The 14384-nt window shown below is 44.7% G+C and overlaps 1 protein-coding gene across 5 annotated transcripts in view; it reads right to left on the bottom strand.

Annotated features, from left to right (window-relative positions):
- Positions 1-10744: 10744 nt before the first annotated feature.
- LCP1 (lymphocyte cytosolic protein 1) overlaps positions 10745-14384 on the bottom strand; it is a 44737-nt gene continuing 41097 nt past the window's right edge. For 4 of the 5 annotated variants that reach the window (XM_052664558.1, XM_052664556.1, XM_052664554.1 and 1 more), the window contains 2 exons: positions 13697-13821; positions 10745-12201 (listed from right to left, as the gene is read on the bottom strand). In XM_052664558.1, coding sequence (XP_052520518.1) covers positions 12069-12201; positions 13697-13821 — 258 coding nt within the window. In that variant the 3' untranslated portion in view covers positions 10745-12068. Of the gene's footprint in view, positions 12202-13696; positions 13822-14003; positions 14059-14384 lie in introns of those variants that run through there. The other variant, XM_052664557.1, reaches the window with a different exon arrangement.

Genomic DNA, 14384 nt, shown 5'->3' on the forward strand with positions numbered 1-14384 from the left:
TGTCATATTTATCGAGCTCTAGCAGCATGCTTTGCATTCAGTACTCCTACAGCATCTCACAGCTGAGCATGAAGCTGGTGAGAGAAGAGGCAATGATGTTATGAAGTCCAAGTGATAAAATCCTAAACAGGAAAGATTTTTTTGCTGGTGTTTTCTAGAGAGAAATGAAGTGGTAATTTCTTGCTATCGAGAGCCATCCCCATAGCTCTGGATGAAGCATCTTCCCCTAAATCTCCCACAGCTGATCTCTACCTCAGTTAAAATCTGATCCATCCAAGGATTTCAAGTTGCTTGTGTTGCTCCATATGCCCTTTGCTGTGACATCCTAACATCCAGCCTGGCTTGTACTTTCTACATGTCACAGTGAGTTAGCTTTTCAAAGAGGAGTAGCAGTTCATCTCATTAATTTTGTGTGCTCCAAGATTTGTCTCACATATTTATATCCATACTTGTCCAGACAGGACATGCCAAAAAGTTGCATGAGTTTGACATGTCCAAAATGGATGAATGGATTCCACATACATTCTGTGCTTAAATGGTAAACCAACTTGACTGGGACATGGCAGGCTCGTTACATGGTCAAAGTCCTCTTTTTCCACACAGTTGCAGGCATGGCACTGATTAGAGAACACCCCCATGACAGCCCTATGCAGAAGAGAGATGCTCATTTATGTCTCAAGCATTATGGTCTTTAGCTCTTGGCTAGATGAGTTATAGGTGTGGAGAAAGAGAACAAAATCTGTAGCAGTTTCATCCACACTGTCTTATGTAAAAGATTCTTCGGCTGACTGGTTTTGTTCCATAGGATGTTCATTGCAGGGCAGGGCCAAGGAGTGAATCCACGTACTTTGGAGACACCACTGAGCCAATACCTGGGTGTGAAGGAGGAAATTAAATTGTTTGACACTATAGGAGTAGCTCAAGATTATAGCTCTGTAGCGCTGAGAAAAATGCCTGCAAGCAACCTCTGAGTTAGATAGCATGGTCTATGTTGTATTCAACATCCACCTCTAAAACTATTCTGGAATGGTCCAGATCAGACCCAGTGCTCCAGGTCAGCAGGCAGCCATGGCTTCAGAGCTCAAATGCAACCCTGGCTCTCTTTTATTTAGGTGGGCAGATATATCCTAGAAAGTCAGACTGCAAAGTTTTAGGTGGCTGAAGTCAGCAAAGGTGAATCAGCTGGTGTTAATATCTCTGCAAAAATAAACACTGAAAATCACCAAACTGAAAACACGGGGTTGAGATCAAATTGGACACCCAAAGGAAACAAACAAACAAACAAAAAAGGCTTACAGAAAGCTAAACCACTGACACCTCACCTAGATTTTGTAGTTCCCTCTTTATCTTTTCTAAATGTTGTTCAAACAAATAAGAAGTTCCGTTAAGTCCCACAGGCCATTCCCAGCATGGGAAGTGGGCAGCACCCTGCTGTCGTGGTTGATTTTTAAACTGATGGTTCAGATATTCTCCACTCATTGTAAACAAAAAGAAGCTGCTGGTAAGTGAGAAAATACAGAAGACGAAACTTGGACATCAAGTTGTTCCTAGGTCTGGAAACACCTGATGTACATGAATTTAAAGAAAAATTAAATCTACTGAGAAAGATGAAGAAGAAATTGAAAAAATAGTGGAACAGATTTACAGGTGACAAAGAAAAGGATCATTTTCATATATGTCTTAACATGCTAATTAAGTGGTAAAAAGGGCTGCTTTGCCATATCTACCTGAGAAGGAAATTCTGGATCAATGGTAGAAATCAGAGATTTCTGTATGTTGATTGCTTTCTCTATGAGTTCTCCAGCTTGTCTGCAAAGAGATGGTTCACATCATGTCTGAGAGTCACCATTTGCCTAGTTGTTTCATGATTTTTATTATTGTTATGATTGTTTCTGATACGTACTGGAAATATTTCACAAACCTGCATGAAAAAGAGATACAGTGGATGTTTGAAGAAATCAAAGGCACTCAATCAAATTCTGAGAGAAGGACGTACCCAAGCCCAGTGGTTCAAACATCACACATCAAAATGCAGTGAATAGAAAGGGAAATGTAGGATGAGAGATTAAAAAATAACCAATGAAAGACACGAGTGACCATGAGTGTACCCACCACTCTTTCTTATCTGAAAGCTTCTCAGGGCTCGTGGCTCAAGCTAAGATGTGAAACCATTGCCTTTCAAACATGTGCTGGATGTTGCTTATTTGGATCATTTCTGTTTTTTTTTTTCCCCTTCCTTTACTGTTCCAACTACACAAACAGTATCCCACCCCTCGCTTACACAGCCTGCCTCAGTAAAAAGGGCATGCGCAACATGCAAAGCCAGCAGCACCAATTGCCATGCTGGAGTCATTTAATGGCAGCTCTGTACCTGCCACAGCACTTGCCCCATGCCATCATCACCACCTCAAGAGCAGCACCCAGCTGGAAGCCTATATAGAGGTTACTGGCCAGCGAGCACCTTCATGAAGTGGTTTGTTTTTCAGAAGCATGAGATATCTTCACAGATGTATTTGTACCACGTGCCACATATTTCACACACAAAAGCAATTTCTGTGACAGTTCAATCTACAAGTGAATTAGATTTCCCCTGCTGATATATTTATACCGTGGTACTGAGGTTTACTCTGATGATCAACCACTATACATTGACTACTCCCAAAGCATTTTCATAAGTAAAAAATCTGACACAGGGATGGGAATGTATTTAGACACCAAACGTAAGCATTAACTTCCTTGCTTTCGCTCAGCTGTTAGGGGTTGTCATTTGTCCTTTGGTGTAGGTTGACATTCCCACCATCCTCTCATCTCATCCGCTTAGATGAAGAGATTCAGTGCAGACGGTGACATCTGAGTGAGCCACCTTTTGCTGCTTTCATAGGCATTGCAGAGAGACGAGCACTTTTGGGGAGGAATTTGTCTGACCTGCTGCAGACATCTTACTTAGTGGGTAATTAAAGGCCTGGTTCTGTTCATTCATGGCAAGAGAAGCTGGGGTGACTTCTTGGGGATAGAAGGACGGATTTGTTCCAGCAGATTGCACTGATCTCTCCCCCTCAGATCGGATAACTGTTGTGAATAGGAATACTTGCTGTGTTTCACTTGTTATTTAAGTTTGATTCAATTTCAAGGTATTTTCATATTTTTATTGACAATTTCTAGGCATATTTTTTTTAGACTTGGAAGAGGAAAGATTGGAGGTAGGAACTACTAAAAGGGGGATTTCAGCACTTTGAAACCTCCCTTTCTTGAAGAAATATACTTTTCTTCAGTTGGGAAATTCATCAAAACCATTCCTTTCCAGCTTCTGATGAGTCAGCACTCCCTGATGAAGGGCTACTTGGTCAAAAATTCCAGCTGAGTTCAAAGGTTTTGCTGCACCTGGATTAATTATTATTACTGCTGCACTGAGCAGACTGTGGGCTATGCTGAACTGGTGCCTGCATATATTAATGCAGCAGATGAAACCTAAAGCCTTGCAGTTATAGTGGATCACTTGCCCTGTGCTGATTTCTGTTAACTTCTAGATGTGCACGGGCTTTTGCTTAAAAAGGAATGATTGGACTCTAGATTTTAAAGCATATGATAAATAAAACAGTCTCTTGGTTTCCTTGTTCACTACTACTGCTATTGGAATTAGGACTGACAGTATATACAGCTTCCTGGTGTCTTTGTTATATTGCTTTTTGAAGTATAATTACCCTTTAAAGGCAAAGAGAGATCTTCACTCCTTTGGTTGCTTCTGTTTCTCCCTTCCCTTTCTACATGTATCGACATCCTTTGGATTTTGTGCTGGAGCTGTACTTCATACAGATGAGGCTTTGGCAAATCTTTTATTATGTGGTTTAAGATAGGAGGGCTACAAAGATGATCAGAGAGCTGGAGCACCTCTCCTATGGGGACAGGCTGAGAAAACTGGGGCTGTTCAGCTTGGAGAAGGCAAGGCTCTGAGCAGACCCCATAGCAGCCTTCGGTACCTGAAGGGAGCCTGTAGGAAAGCTGGGGAGGGACTTTTTGTAAGGATGTGTAGCAACAGGATGAGGGGAAATGGCTTTAAACTTTAAAAGGGTAGATTTAGACTAGATATTGGGAAGAAATTCTTTACTGTGAGTGTGGTGAGACACTGGAACAGGTTGCCCAGAGAGGCTATGGATGCCCCCTCCCTGGAAGCATTCAAGACCAGGCTGGATGGGGCTTTGAGCAACCTGGTCTGGAGGGAGGTGCCCCTGCCTACAGCAGGGGGTTGGAACGAAATAATCTTAAAGGTCCCTTCCAACCCAAACCATTCTATGATTCTATGACATCAGTGCCTAAAAATGTATCAGTAGAGCAGGTCAAGCACTCATGTCCCCACATATCAGGGTGTCACTGCTCAAGCACCCTGTGCGCCAGCACAGGTGGGATGCTGGGCTGGGCCTGGACCTCTTGCTAGACTGGTCCTGGGCCTTGTGCAGGACTTCTGCAGCTGTATTTGATGGTGAAGAAGGAGCCAAAATGTGATCAGATAAAGCACACTGAAGGAGGAGCTACTTGAACTGCTGCAGCTGGATGGTCTCGAGCCAACTCCAGTGACTCGCATTAGCAGTACCCTCAGCTTTCAGCAGCCAAGTGTCACAGGATTCCTTTCCAGCTCAGCCAGGCTGCCTTCCCTGATTGCTGGGCTAGCTCACTGCCCAACAGAAAGGCTGCTGATAGCAGCAAAACTGTCAATTAGTGGATGGAAAGATCAGGAAGAAGGGAAAGACAGCTGTTATCAGTAACCACATCCCTCAGATGATTCTCCCTGGCTGGGGTTACCATATTCTGCCACTGGTGCCATCCCCCTGACTCTCCTTGCTTCGTTAATCCATAACAAATCCCTCCAGGGATGGGCTCCCAACGGGTCCGTGTGGCTTAAGGAGAGCACAAGAGCCAAGTGGGTCTGTGCTCTTCCTCTTGATCCTTTTAATACAGGTTCAAGTGCAAAATTAATTCTAGTCTTTTTCACGTCCCTGAGCCCTGCATCCCCAAACCTCTATGTGGGGGCCAAGGAGGTAAATCCCTAACCACTGTAAGGGCAGAGCAAGTCCGAGAATGCCTCCTTAGACTGAATGAATACAAGTCTATGGGGCCGGATGGCGTGCATCCCAGGGTCCTGAAGGAGCTGGCTGAGGTGGTTGCCGAGCCGCTCTCCATCATATTTGAGAAGTCGTGGCTGTCAGATGAGGTCCCAGATGACTGGAGGAAGGGTAACGTCACTCCCATATACAAGAAGGGGAGCAGGGAGGACCCGGGGAACTACAGGCCGGTGAGTCTCACCTCCGTGCCTGGGAAGATCATGGAACAGATCCTCCTGGACAACATACACGATCACATAAAGAATGAGCATGTGATCCGAGACAGCCAGCACGGCTTCACCAAGGGAAGGTCATGCCTGACCAATCTTGTGGCCTTCTATGATGGAGTGACGGCATTGGTGGACGAAGGGAAGGCGACCGATGTCATTTACCTGGACCTGAGCAAGGCCTTTGACATGGTCCCCCACCACATCCTCATCTCCAAATTGGAGGGAAGTGAATTTGATGGGTGGACGACCCGATGGATAAGCAATTGGTTGAAAGGCTGCAGACAGAGGGTGGTGGTCAGTGGCTCTATGTCCAGGTGGAGGCCGGTAACAAGTGGTGTCCCCCAAGGGTCTGTCTTGGGACCGGTGCTCTTTAACATCTTTATTAATGACATCGATGAGGGAACTGAGTGCACCCTCAGCAAGTTTGCTGACAACACCAAGCTGAGTGGTGCGGTTGATACGGTGGAAGGAAGGGATGCCATTCAGAGGGACCTCGACAGGCTGGAGGGCTGGGCTCGGGTGAACCTAATGAGGTTCAACACGGCAAAGTGCAAGGTTTTGCATTTGGGCCGGAAGAACCCCAGGCACCTGTACAGGCTGGGAGGAGTGGTCCTTGAGAGCAGCTCGGCAGAGAAGGACCTCGGGGTCCTGATGGACGAGAGACTGAACATGAGCCAGCAGTGCGCTCTGGCAGCTCGAAAGGCAAATGGGATCCTGGGCTCCATCAGGAGAGGGGTGGTCAGCAGGGACAGGGAGGTGATTGTCCCTCTCTACTCGGCTCTTGTGAGGCCCCATCTGGAGTACTGTGTCCAGGTGAGGAGTCCTCAGTACAAGAAAGACATAGAGATCTTGGAAAGGGTCCAGAGGAGGGCGACTAAGATGATCAGGGGGCTGGAGCACCTCCCCTATGAGGACAGGCTGAGGGAGTTGGGCTTGTTCAGCCTGGAGAAGAGAAGGCTGCGGGGTGACCTCATTGCAGCCTATCAATACCTGAAGGGAACCTACACCCAGGAGGGGAGTAAACTCTTCAAAAGGGCTGACAACAGCAGGACTAGGGGAAATGGATCCAAGTTGAGGGAGGGAAGATTTAGGTTGGATGTTAGGGGGAAGTTCTTTACAAGGAGAGTGGTTAGGCCCTGGAACGGGCTGCCCAGGGAGGTTGTGGATGCCCCGTCCTTGGACGTGTTCAAGGCCAGGTTGGACGGGGTCCTGGGCAACCTGATCTGAATGTGTACGTTTGGTGGCCCTGCTAGGCAGGGGGGTTGGAACTACATGATCCTTGAGGTCCCTTCCAACCCGGGTGATTCTGTGATTCTGTGATTAATATCCTTAAAAATATTTACAGGCTTTTGCCCTTTTTTGGTTCATTATCACTGTCGATGAGGCCAAAAGTAACTGGCTAGCATCCTTACATGAGGCAAAGGGTGACTAAAATCTAACTAAACTGTGATCCCCATGGCTTGCTGTGTGGTGCAGCTGAGGGCTGCTGCTCATGAGCCACACAAGGATGCAATTAGTTTAACAGCCCTTTATTATGAATGCGGCAGAACAGAATTAGAACTCAATTTACAAGGCTCCCTTTCAAACCTATTCAGCTGTTAAGGCTGCATCATCTTTCAGCTTTCCAAGGCATATAATTGATAAATGATTTCTCCCTGCACACCTCAGCATCTCATCTTTATTCATGAACCAATTAATCTCCGTAGGACACTGTGATCATTTACATACATGGCCAATGTCACCAACCTCTGTCATTTCAGTCTGCAAACAGTTTTGCAGAGCATGAAACCACCAGGGTGGCAAATTGTGGTTTATCTCCAACTGCCTGTGCTTCTGGCATTTCTCCCTCATGTCAGTCCCAAATATAAAAGTCAAATTCTACCTGCGTTAGAAAATGATGAGTTCACCTGGCAGAAAATGAACCTCTCAGCCCCGCGTGAGTGCTGGTGTGTGACTGCTAGATATGAACAGAGCCTGAAAATACACGTTCACTTCGAGGTTTTGAGTACTCACAAGTTGCCCCCCACCCATTTCATTCATTTTTATCCTTCTGTTGCGGTTTAGCTTTCCAGGTCAGCAAAGAACATGCTGTAGTTCAATTCAGCAGCAAATTGTGTATGCAGGTTGAGGAGGTGAGGATGCGTCAGTCCTGGCTGAACACTTTCCTCATGAATTTGGTTTCCTGAAGGGCTGTTATCAGCTTCTAGCCAAACAGTGTGTTCCCCAGGTGACTCATGTTTTTGTGCTGCCAGTAGATACTGATTTATTTGCCTGCATCTCAACAGCTGGCCCTTGAAGTGTGACATTGTTAAACAGAGGACATCAAGGGGAGCCACAGGAACACTTGGGGAAGGTGCTGTATGCACTGTGTGCAGTGAGCGTGCTTTGGCTGAAGTGCAAGAGGATGGATGTACAGACCCCTTTCCCTCTGTAAGTCACTCCAAAATTAATGCCTCCTATTTATTTCCATGAAAACTATAGCAGATGCAAAGAGCACAGTAACACTTTGATAAAGCAAATTCTTAGCTACAAAACACTATTTTTTTCTATGTAGTTACCACCCTTAGCTGTGCATTCTCACCTGCTTGCCATGCTTGTAAAAATTTGTACCGGTAGATGTGACCCATCACATCCACTCTTTGGTCTCCATAAATATTCAGTAAGTGCTGATGAATGTTAATGGGTGCATTTTTTTTCCAGATGGAAGAATTCAGTGACACACCTCTGCTTCATACACACTTCCATCTCATACACCATTTTGTCAGGCTGCCCCTCTGCTGCCATGTGTTGCACAGTAACAAAATGTAATGGAATATTGGGGGGAAGGTTCAACCTCTACTGTCGTGTCACCAACATCCACCTCTGACACTGTGGGCCAATATAGCAAAATAGGAGACATTACTTTCACAGCCTTTTTCTGTGTGCGTATATATATCCATATGGACACATATATACGAATCAGGATTGCAAATAGCCAAGGAGAAGTGATCTCTGTCCCTGAATTTCCCTGAATGTGTCAGCAGTGTTTGCTGCTCTTCTCTGGTCTGCCTAAACCTGCCCACATTGCCTGCATGTCTGCTGGCAGAGCTTAGAAGAGTGGCAGTAAGGTTTAGCAAGGCAAGAAAGTTTGTGACCGCACAGGGAGATCCCATGAGCACTGTTCATGGACCCTACAATTAGCAGAACGTATAATCCCAGCAAAGAGGCGTTTATGTTTTCTACAAAGTCTGCTCACCATGTGCCCAATGTTGGCCTGAGAAGGATCATAACTGAGGCATTACGGGGCACTGCAGCCACGACCCCTGATACGAAATGTGTTTTGAGAGTGCAACAAGCTGCAGGGGCAATGCTTGTGGTGAGGGCCTACATTCCTCTTGAGATGTTTCACTAGCAAACAACCATACGTGAGTCTTGAGGTCTGGAAGGTTTGAGGCACCTGGTACACATCCACCACCTCATGTATGTGTCCTTTTCCATGGAGGCAAAAGCAAGGGAGGTCTTCACCTTCTGATGGCGGAGACAAGTCAGGACTGGTCAGGAGACATCTCCTCTCCTCAGTGACAAATCAACACATAGTCCAAGGCGCCTGGTTTGCTTAACCAGAGCCTGAACAGACCACCAGGATGTGTGACAATAGGACATTGCTTTTCTGCCTGTGTGAAACAAAGCAGCACTGTGTGTGTCGCCAACCTGCTGGGAGGTTTCCCAAGTGCACATGGAGGGGTTTGTCTCCATGCTTTGTGTTTGCAGATGTTCCTTGCTGCATTCCTTTAGATCCTTGACACGTGCACTAAATGAGTGCCAACTCTGGGGGAGCTCAGCGCTTCCACACATATCAGTTCTATGGCTTTCTGCCCTTTACACAAATTTCAGATTGGTGAACATTTGGCCTATGGGAATTCAGGCATTTTTAGGCTTTGAGTGATTTATTATGGATCTGTGATGTACTTTTCAAGCAACAATAATTTGCACCCGGAGAGGAAATTAGGTTTTCTGTAAGCCTCTGTTGCCATTTAAGAGCAATCAGTGCACAAAAAGTAAATGAAGTGCAATTAAAAAAAAAAAAGGGGGGAGGGAAGAAGCCACGAGGATGAGGTGATTTTCTTGGTGGCAGAAGAGGACTGACCTGCATTAAAAATATGAACAAAGTAAGAATTTAATCAAATATCGATCCTAATTAATAGAATCATAGAATCACGGAACGGCTCGGGTTGGAAGAGATCTCAGAGATCATCTAGTTCCAACCCCCTGCTGTAGGCTGGGCAGGATTTGCTTACCCTAAGGTATATAAGGTCCTCAGATACCACCTTAGATTGGCAGTGGTGGACACCAGCACCTGAAATTGTGCTCTGCCCGTGGAGGAAAGAGTGATGCCCATTCATTCCTATCTCTGAAAGAAGCAAAAACCTGACTTCATCTGTATGAGAGCACGTGCTGCTGGTATCCCCTTTCTAAAAGTAGCCAGGAGAAATGATTTACAGCAAGGTGTAAAATCCTCATCATGCACCTAATTATGCTCTAGTGCACTATGGGGGGATATTTCCTTCTGAGTCCATCTGGTGATGAGACCGTACCCTGAAGCACGTGGATTGATTGCCCTCATGGTTTTATTCTCCTAGTTAGGGTAATTGCTGATGCTTTATTTTTATTCATATGAATAACTAAGCCTTTTTGAAGCTTGGAAAATTATGATTAATTGTGCGAGGAAAATCAATAATGGAAGCGCTTACAAAGCTAGCTTGATTTGGGAGTGATCCTGTAGACAGCTGCTTTTTAAAGTGATGGAAAAAGTTGGAGAAAAGCAGCAGCATAAAAATTCCAAACCTTCCCCCTCCTCCCAACCCCTCTTTTATTTTTTGGTGATGTTTGTCATGGGATTAACTCTTTCAGGAGCAAGGTGGAGCTTTATTACAGGCTCCCGTTACCAGTCCACAGAAGCAAAACCTCAAGCCCATTAAAAAAAAACCCAAACCAGCCCAAGTATATTAGTCAAACTGAAGTGATAAGTGAAAATATTTATACACCCTTACAGTTACTCCCACACTGGGTCCGTGACAGCTTTATTTTTCACAGGAGACGAGAGATAGGGATGAAGAACGGCTAAGGCATTCACGGCGGTATCTCTGCCGACAGATCTTATTCCCTTTTGCATGCTGATGGGCGCCAGCACTTTGACTAGGGTTAAACATCCCAATTTTTCTCCGTTTCCCAAAGGAGAGCATTTTCAGAGCTCACGTCTGCCAGTCTCTAAACCTCCAGATGAGCGATGCCATCTTGCGGCTAGCTGGCACTGCTGCACCGGTGCCAGGGCTCCCATGTGCTCAGCAAAGCCGCAGCGCTGCTTCGTTAAATCTGTCCCCCTTCCAGCTACGTGATGCACGCTTCCCCATCGGCCCTGCTCACAGCAAAGACCACACGTTTGGCTTTGTAGAACACTTTATTTGGAGAGACTCCTCCTATCGTTGGATATCGGCTCTTTATTAAGGCAATTCTGAAGGGGCTGGAGGGGTGGGGAGGAGGAAAACGAGACTGTATCAACAGGATTGCATTAAGGCAAAATTCCCTCCTTCTGCATTTCACCACAGCAAAATCCACGTGAAGGCCAGGACAGAAAATGACTCACGCCAAGGAAGAGATTCAGTGCAAACACCCGCTGGCCATCCATGGACAGGGTGAGGTCCTCAGCTGGGGCAATCTGCAAGAGCCCTGGAAGCTGCTCAGCTGAGGATCCTGGCCTGGGTTCAGGGAAGCACTGAAATGTGTGTTTTGTTTGCAAGCACACATTTAAATGCTCTTCTGAATCAGGGCCACAGCCCTTTGAGTGCAAGTCTGTACAGTTCACTGTTTAATTTTTATTCAGTACATAAATATAACATTCCATGTCCCTTTGGTTAACTTCTTACCTCTGGTTTGTTATTGCTACTAACTGAGCATACCCTTTTAGTTTGCTTAACACACTTTTCATTTCTATCATGCTTTGCAATCTGCTTAAGTTTCAAGTGTATTATGGCATGAAAATGAATTATCCTTTGGGGAGCATTCCCTGCAGAGGTTCCAGAGCTCAGCTGCTCTTGGAGGACCGGGGTACAGTATGGTGCTGTGAGCAGTAATGTAGTCTGTGAGTAACGCCAGTGATGGCAGAGGCAGAGCTTGCAGGGAAAGATACTGCACAGATCACATACCAGCAGCAGACAGCAGACCTACACACTTTTCTCTTTCCATCAGCATTTCTTAAGAGGATTCTACCATTCCAAAAATATAGTCACTAATATTTGCTTTGGTTGAGGAAACCCATTTTGCAACCTCTGGTGCAAACTGAAGGAAGTATGGCAGAAGCACTGCCAGAAGCATGAAGACATTTTCAGGCAAAAGCAGCATACAACATTTCATTACCCTAAAAGCCATCTGCATGTCCACAAAGACCTCCAGGTGACCTCTGCCAGACAATCCTGGTATCCATTACTTGGAGGTTATGTATGTATGCCTTCTGGAAAACTTATTCAGGAATATGAAATGGTTATATCTAGCAAAGTGGAAAGTAAGGCAAAGAAATCAAGCATATATTTCTGTTTGAAATAAAACATTTTCTGGATACATGACTTTCATATGATCTGGCACCATGTATAATATTCATGCCTTACGAGCATGAGCACCCTGCATGTTTCCTTGATACAGAGAAGAGCATCCAGTTTGAGGGAATCAAAAGGGTGAATACCAGGCATCAGTGCAAGTCTTTTGTGCTTTAAACTTTCTTCATTCCTTTCCCCATAAGGCAAGCAAACACCGTCATAACCATTTTGGGTTTTACTTCAACCAAGTCTTCTGGAAGAGCATAGACTCTTGCTCCGATTTTTCTTGCCATGGAGATGGCATATCTGCATTGCAAATGGAGGAAGAAAAACACACAAAAATGTGTCAGTGCAGTAGCATTAATATTCCCTTTGTTATAAAATTTTTTCATGATCAATACTAGAGTGGGTTGAGAACTTTCTTAGTGGTTGACCAAAATTAAACTGTTCTATGGAAACATGAGAGCCCTGGTCATAAAGCACTAAATATCTTGTAAAAGACAGAGTATGGGCGCCTGATCAAACTGTAGGTGTCCCTGTTCATTGCAGGAGACTTGGACTAGATGGCCTTTAACGGTCCATTACAGCTCAAAGCATTCCATGATTTCTATGATTCTAATGTTCTTTCATTATTAGAGCATTGACTACCTGCAGTACAGGTTAAACTTGTCTGAAACACATTTAGTCTCCAATTAATCTCCAAATAGTTCTGAAAGATTATCCTGACAACACTGGTCTTGCTCCTTTTCTTATCACTTTTCAATTTTTGTACATGAATAAATTCACAAGGAGGGAAAGCACAAAGCTGATGCAGGTGGACATCTGTGTTGTTGGAAATCAGTGTTCAGGGACTTCTGCTTGAGTTCTACTCAAAATTTGTGATCTGACCTTTCCATCCCCTGTTCAGAGCACGCATTGCAGGACTACTGTCTGATCTCTTGTGGATATGTATCTTTTCTCTATAAGAAAAATGCTAGAAAAATCCCAGGTTCTTTCCACTGCAGAGCACATTCATCTGTGAAATCACCTTACAAATGCAGAGAAACATTCATGAGGGAAAGAAAGGTAGGAAAAAAGTCAGAGGAAGACGTGAGCTGAGGGATGAAAAACATGGAGTACAGGAGGATCACAGAGAGGATGGCAAGGAAAGAAAGGAACAGATGATAGGAAAAAGGAGGGTAAAAGAACAGTGGAAAAAGTCTTTAAAATAAATATTTTCAGCTGTGATTGCCTTGCAGTCATCCTTTTCTCTTTTGTAGCTGCCACAAAGTAAAGGAGAAGCTAAACTGATAAGAGACTGGGAGGTGATCAGGTAACTCTGAAAGGACAGGAGATGATGCTCTCAGGATGGCTTCCTGCTAGGAAATCATTTGCACTCCAAAAAGACAGCTTTTCAGGCATGAATCCTGTCTCCCCTTTCTGCCTTAATCATGTGCCTGTGCCACCTGTATTTGACTAACAAAGTATCATGACATCTAATTACTGGTTTTCCTGGCTTACAATTGTTGGCCTTATTCCCTATCTCCAAAAGAGTTTTAAATTTAATAAGTCAAAATAGGAGCTTGGGAAGCCAAGTGATTTTGATCTCATGAAGTGAGCAATAAAGCAGGAATTGTGACATTATACACTTCATTTCCAATGATAGCCTATTTTAGTGCCTATCTTCTGGCCTTCATGCTTTTAACTCTGGAGGTTCTCAGCTGAGGATGTGCCAGATGAGAAGCACAGCAGAGCTGTTTCAAAGACCATCAGGCAAGCCTGAGCACAGAGTTAAGTGGAGCTTGTGTCACTTGGAACCTACTTAGCATTATTTAGCTTCTCCTCATCGTTAAGATCCTCTGTTTTCAGGAGGTCATATTTGATTGATCCTGGTTGAATGGCATCAATGAGGTCAAGGACTGGCATGCTGGTGCTGATTTTGCCATCCTGCATGGATGAGAAACACAATTAGATGCAAGAACAGGAAGACATATCTCTCACAAAGCCAGAGTCCAGGCTCCAGAGCAAAAGCAGCTCATTTACCAGTGAGATCTTTATGAAGTGCTGCTCAGCATGATTTTTCATCTAAGGCAGACTCAGAAACCCTTCATGGATTTTTTTTTGTCTGAATGGGTGAGACAGTATCAAATCACAAGACAGTGTTCTGAGTTTGCTGGGTGGAAACTTCAGTGATGCAAATCTGCTGATAGGGAGTGACAGGGGACTTCAGTTGGTGCAAACTAATAATTTACATCCCTTGCATGTTTCCCAGCTTGTGGTACTATATTAGGGAAATTGGAAGCTCCTTGGAATTGGAGTTAATTCATGCACCTTGCAAAATAGGGCCCTGAATGGTACTACCAGATTGTTAGTGTACTGCTCTTTTTAATACTATCACTTCTAACTGTTGCTGTTTAATAGTCAGTAACACAGTAGTTTTTGTCAGCTATCATCCCTACCCCATACTTTGATTTCACGTGTCAAAATGGCATTCGAAGTGCTTTCTGTTA

Source organism: Tympanuchus pallidicinctus, unplaced genomic scaffold (genome assembly GCF_026119805.1).
Source record: "Tympanuchus pallidicinctus isolate F22 unplaced genomic scaffold, pur_lepc_1.0 scaffold6, whole genome shotgun sequence".
In the NCBI taxonomy this organism is placed as follows: Eukaryota; Metazoa; Chordata; class Aves; order Galliformes; family Phasianidae; genus Tympanuchus; species Tympanuchus pallidicinctus.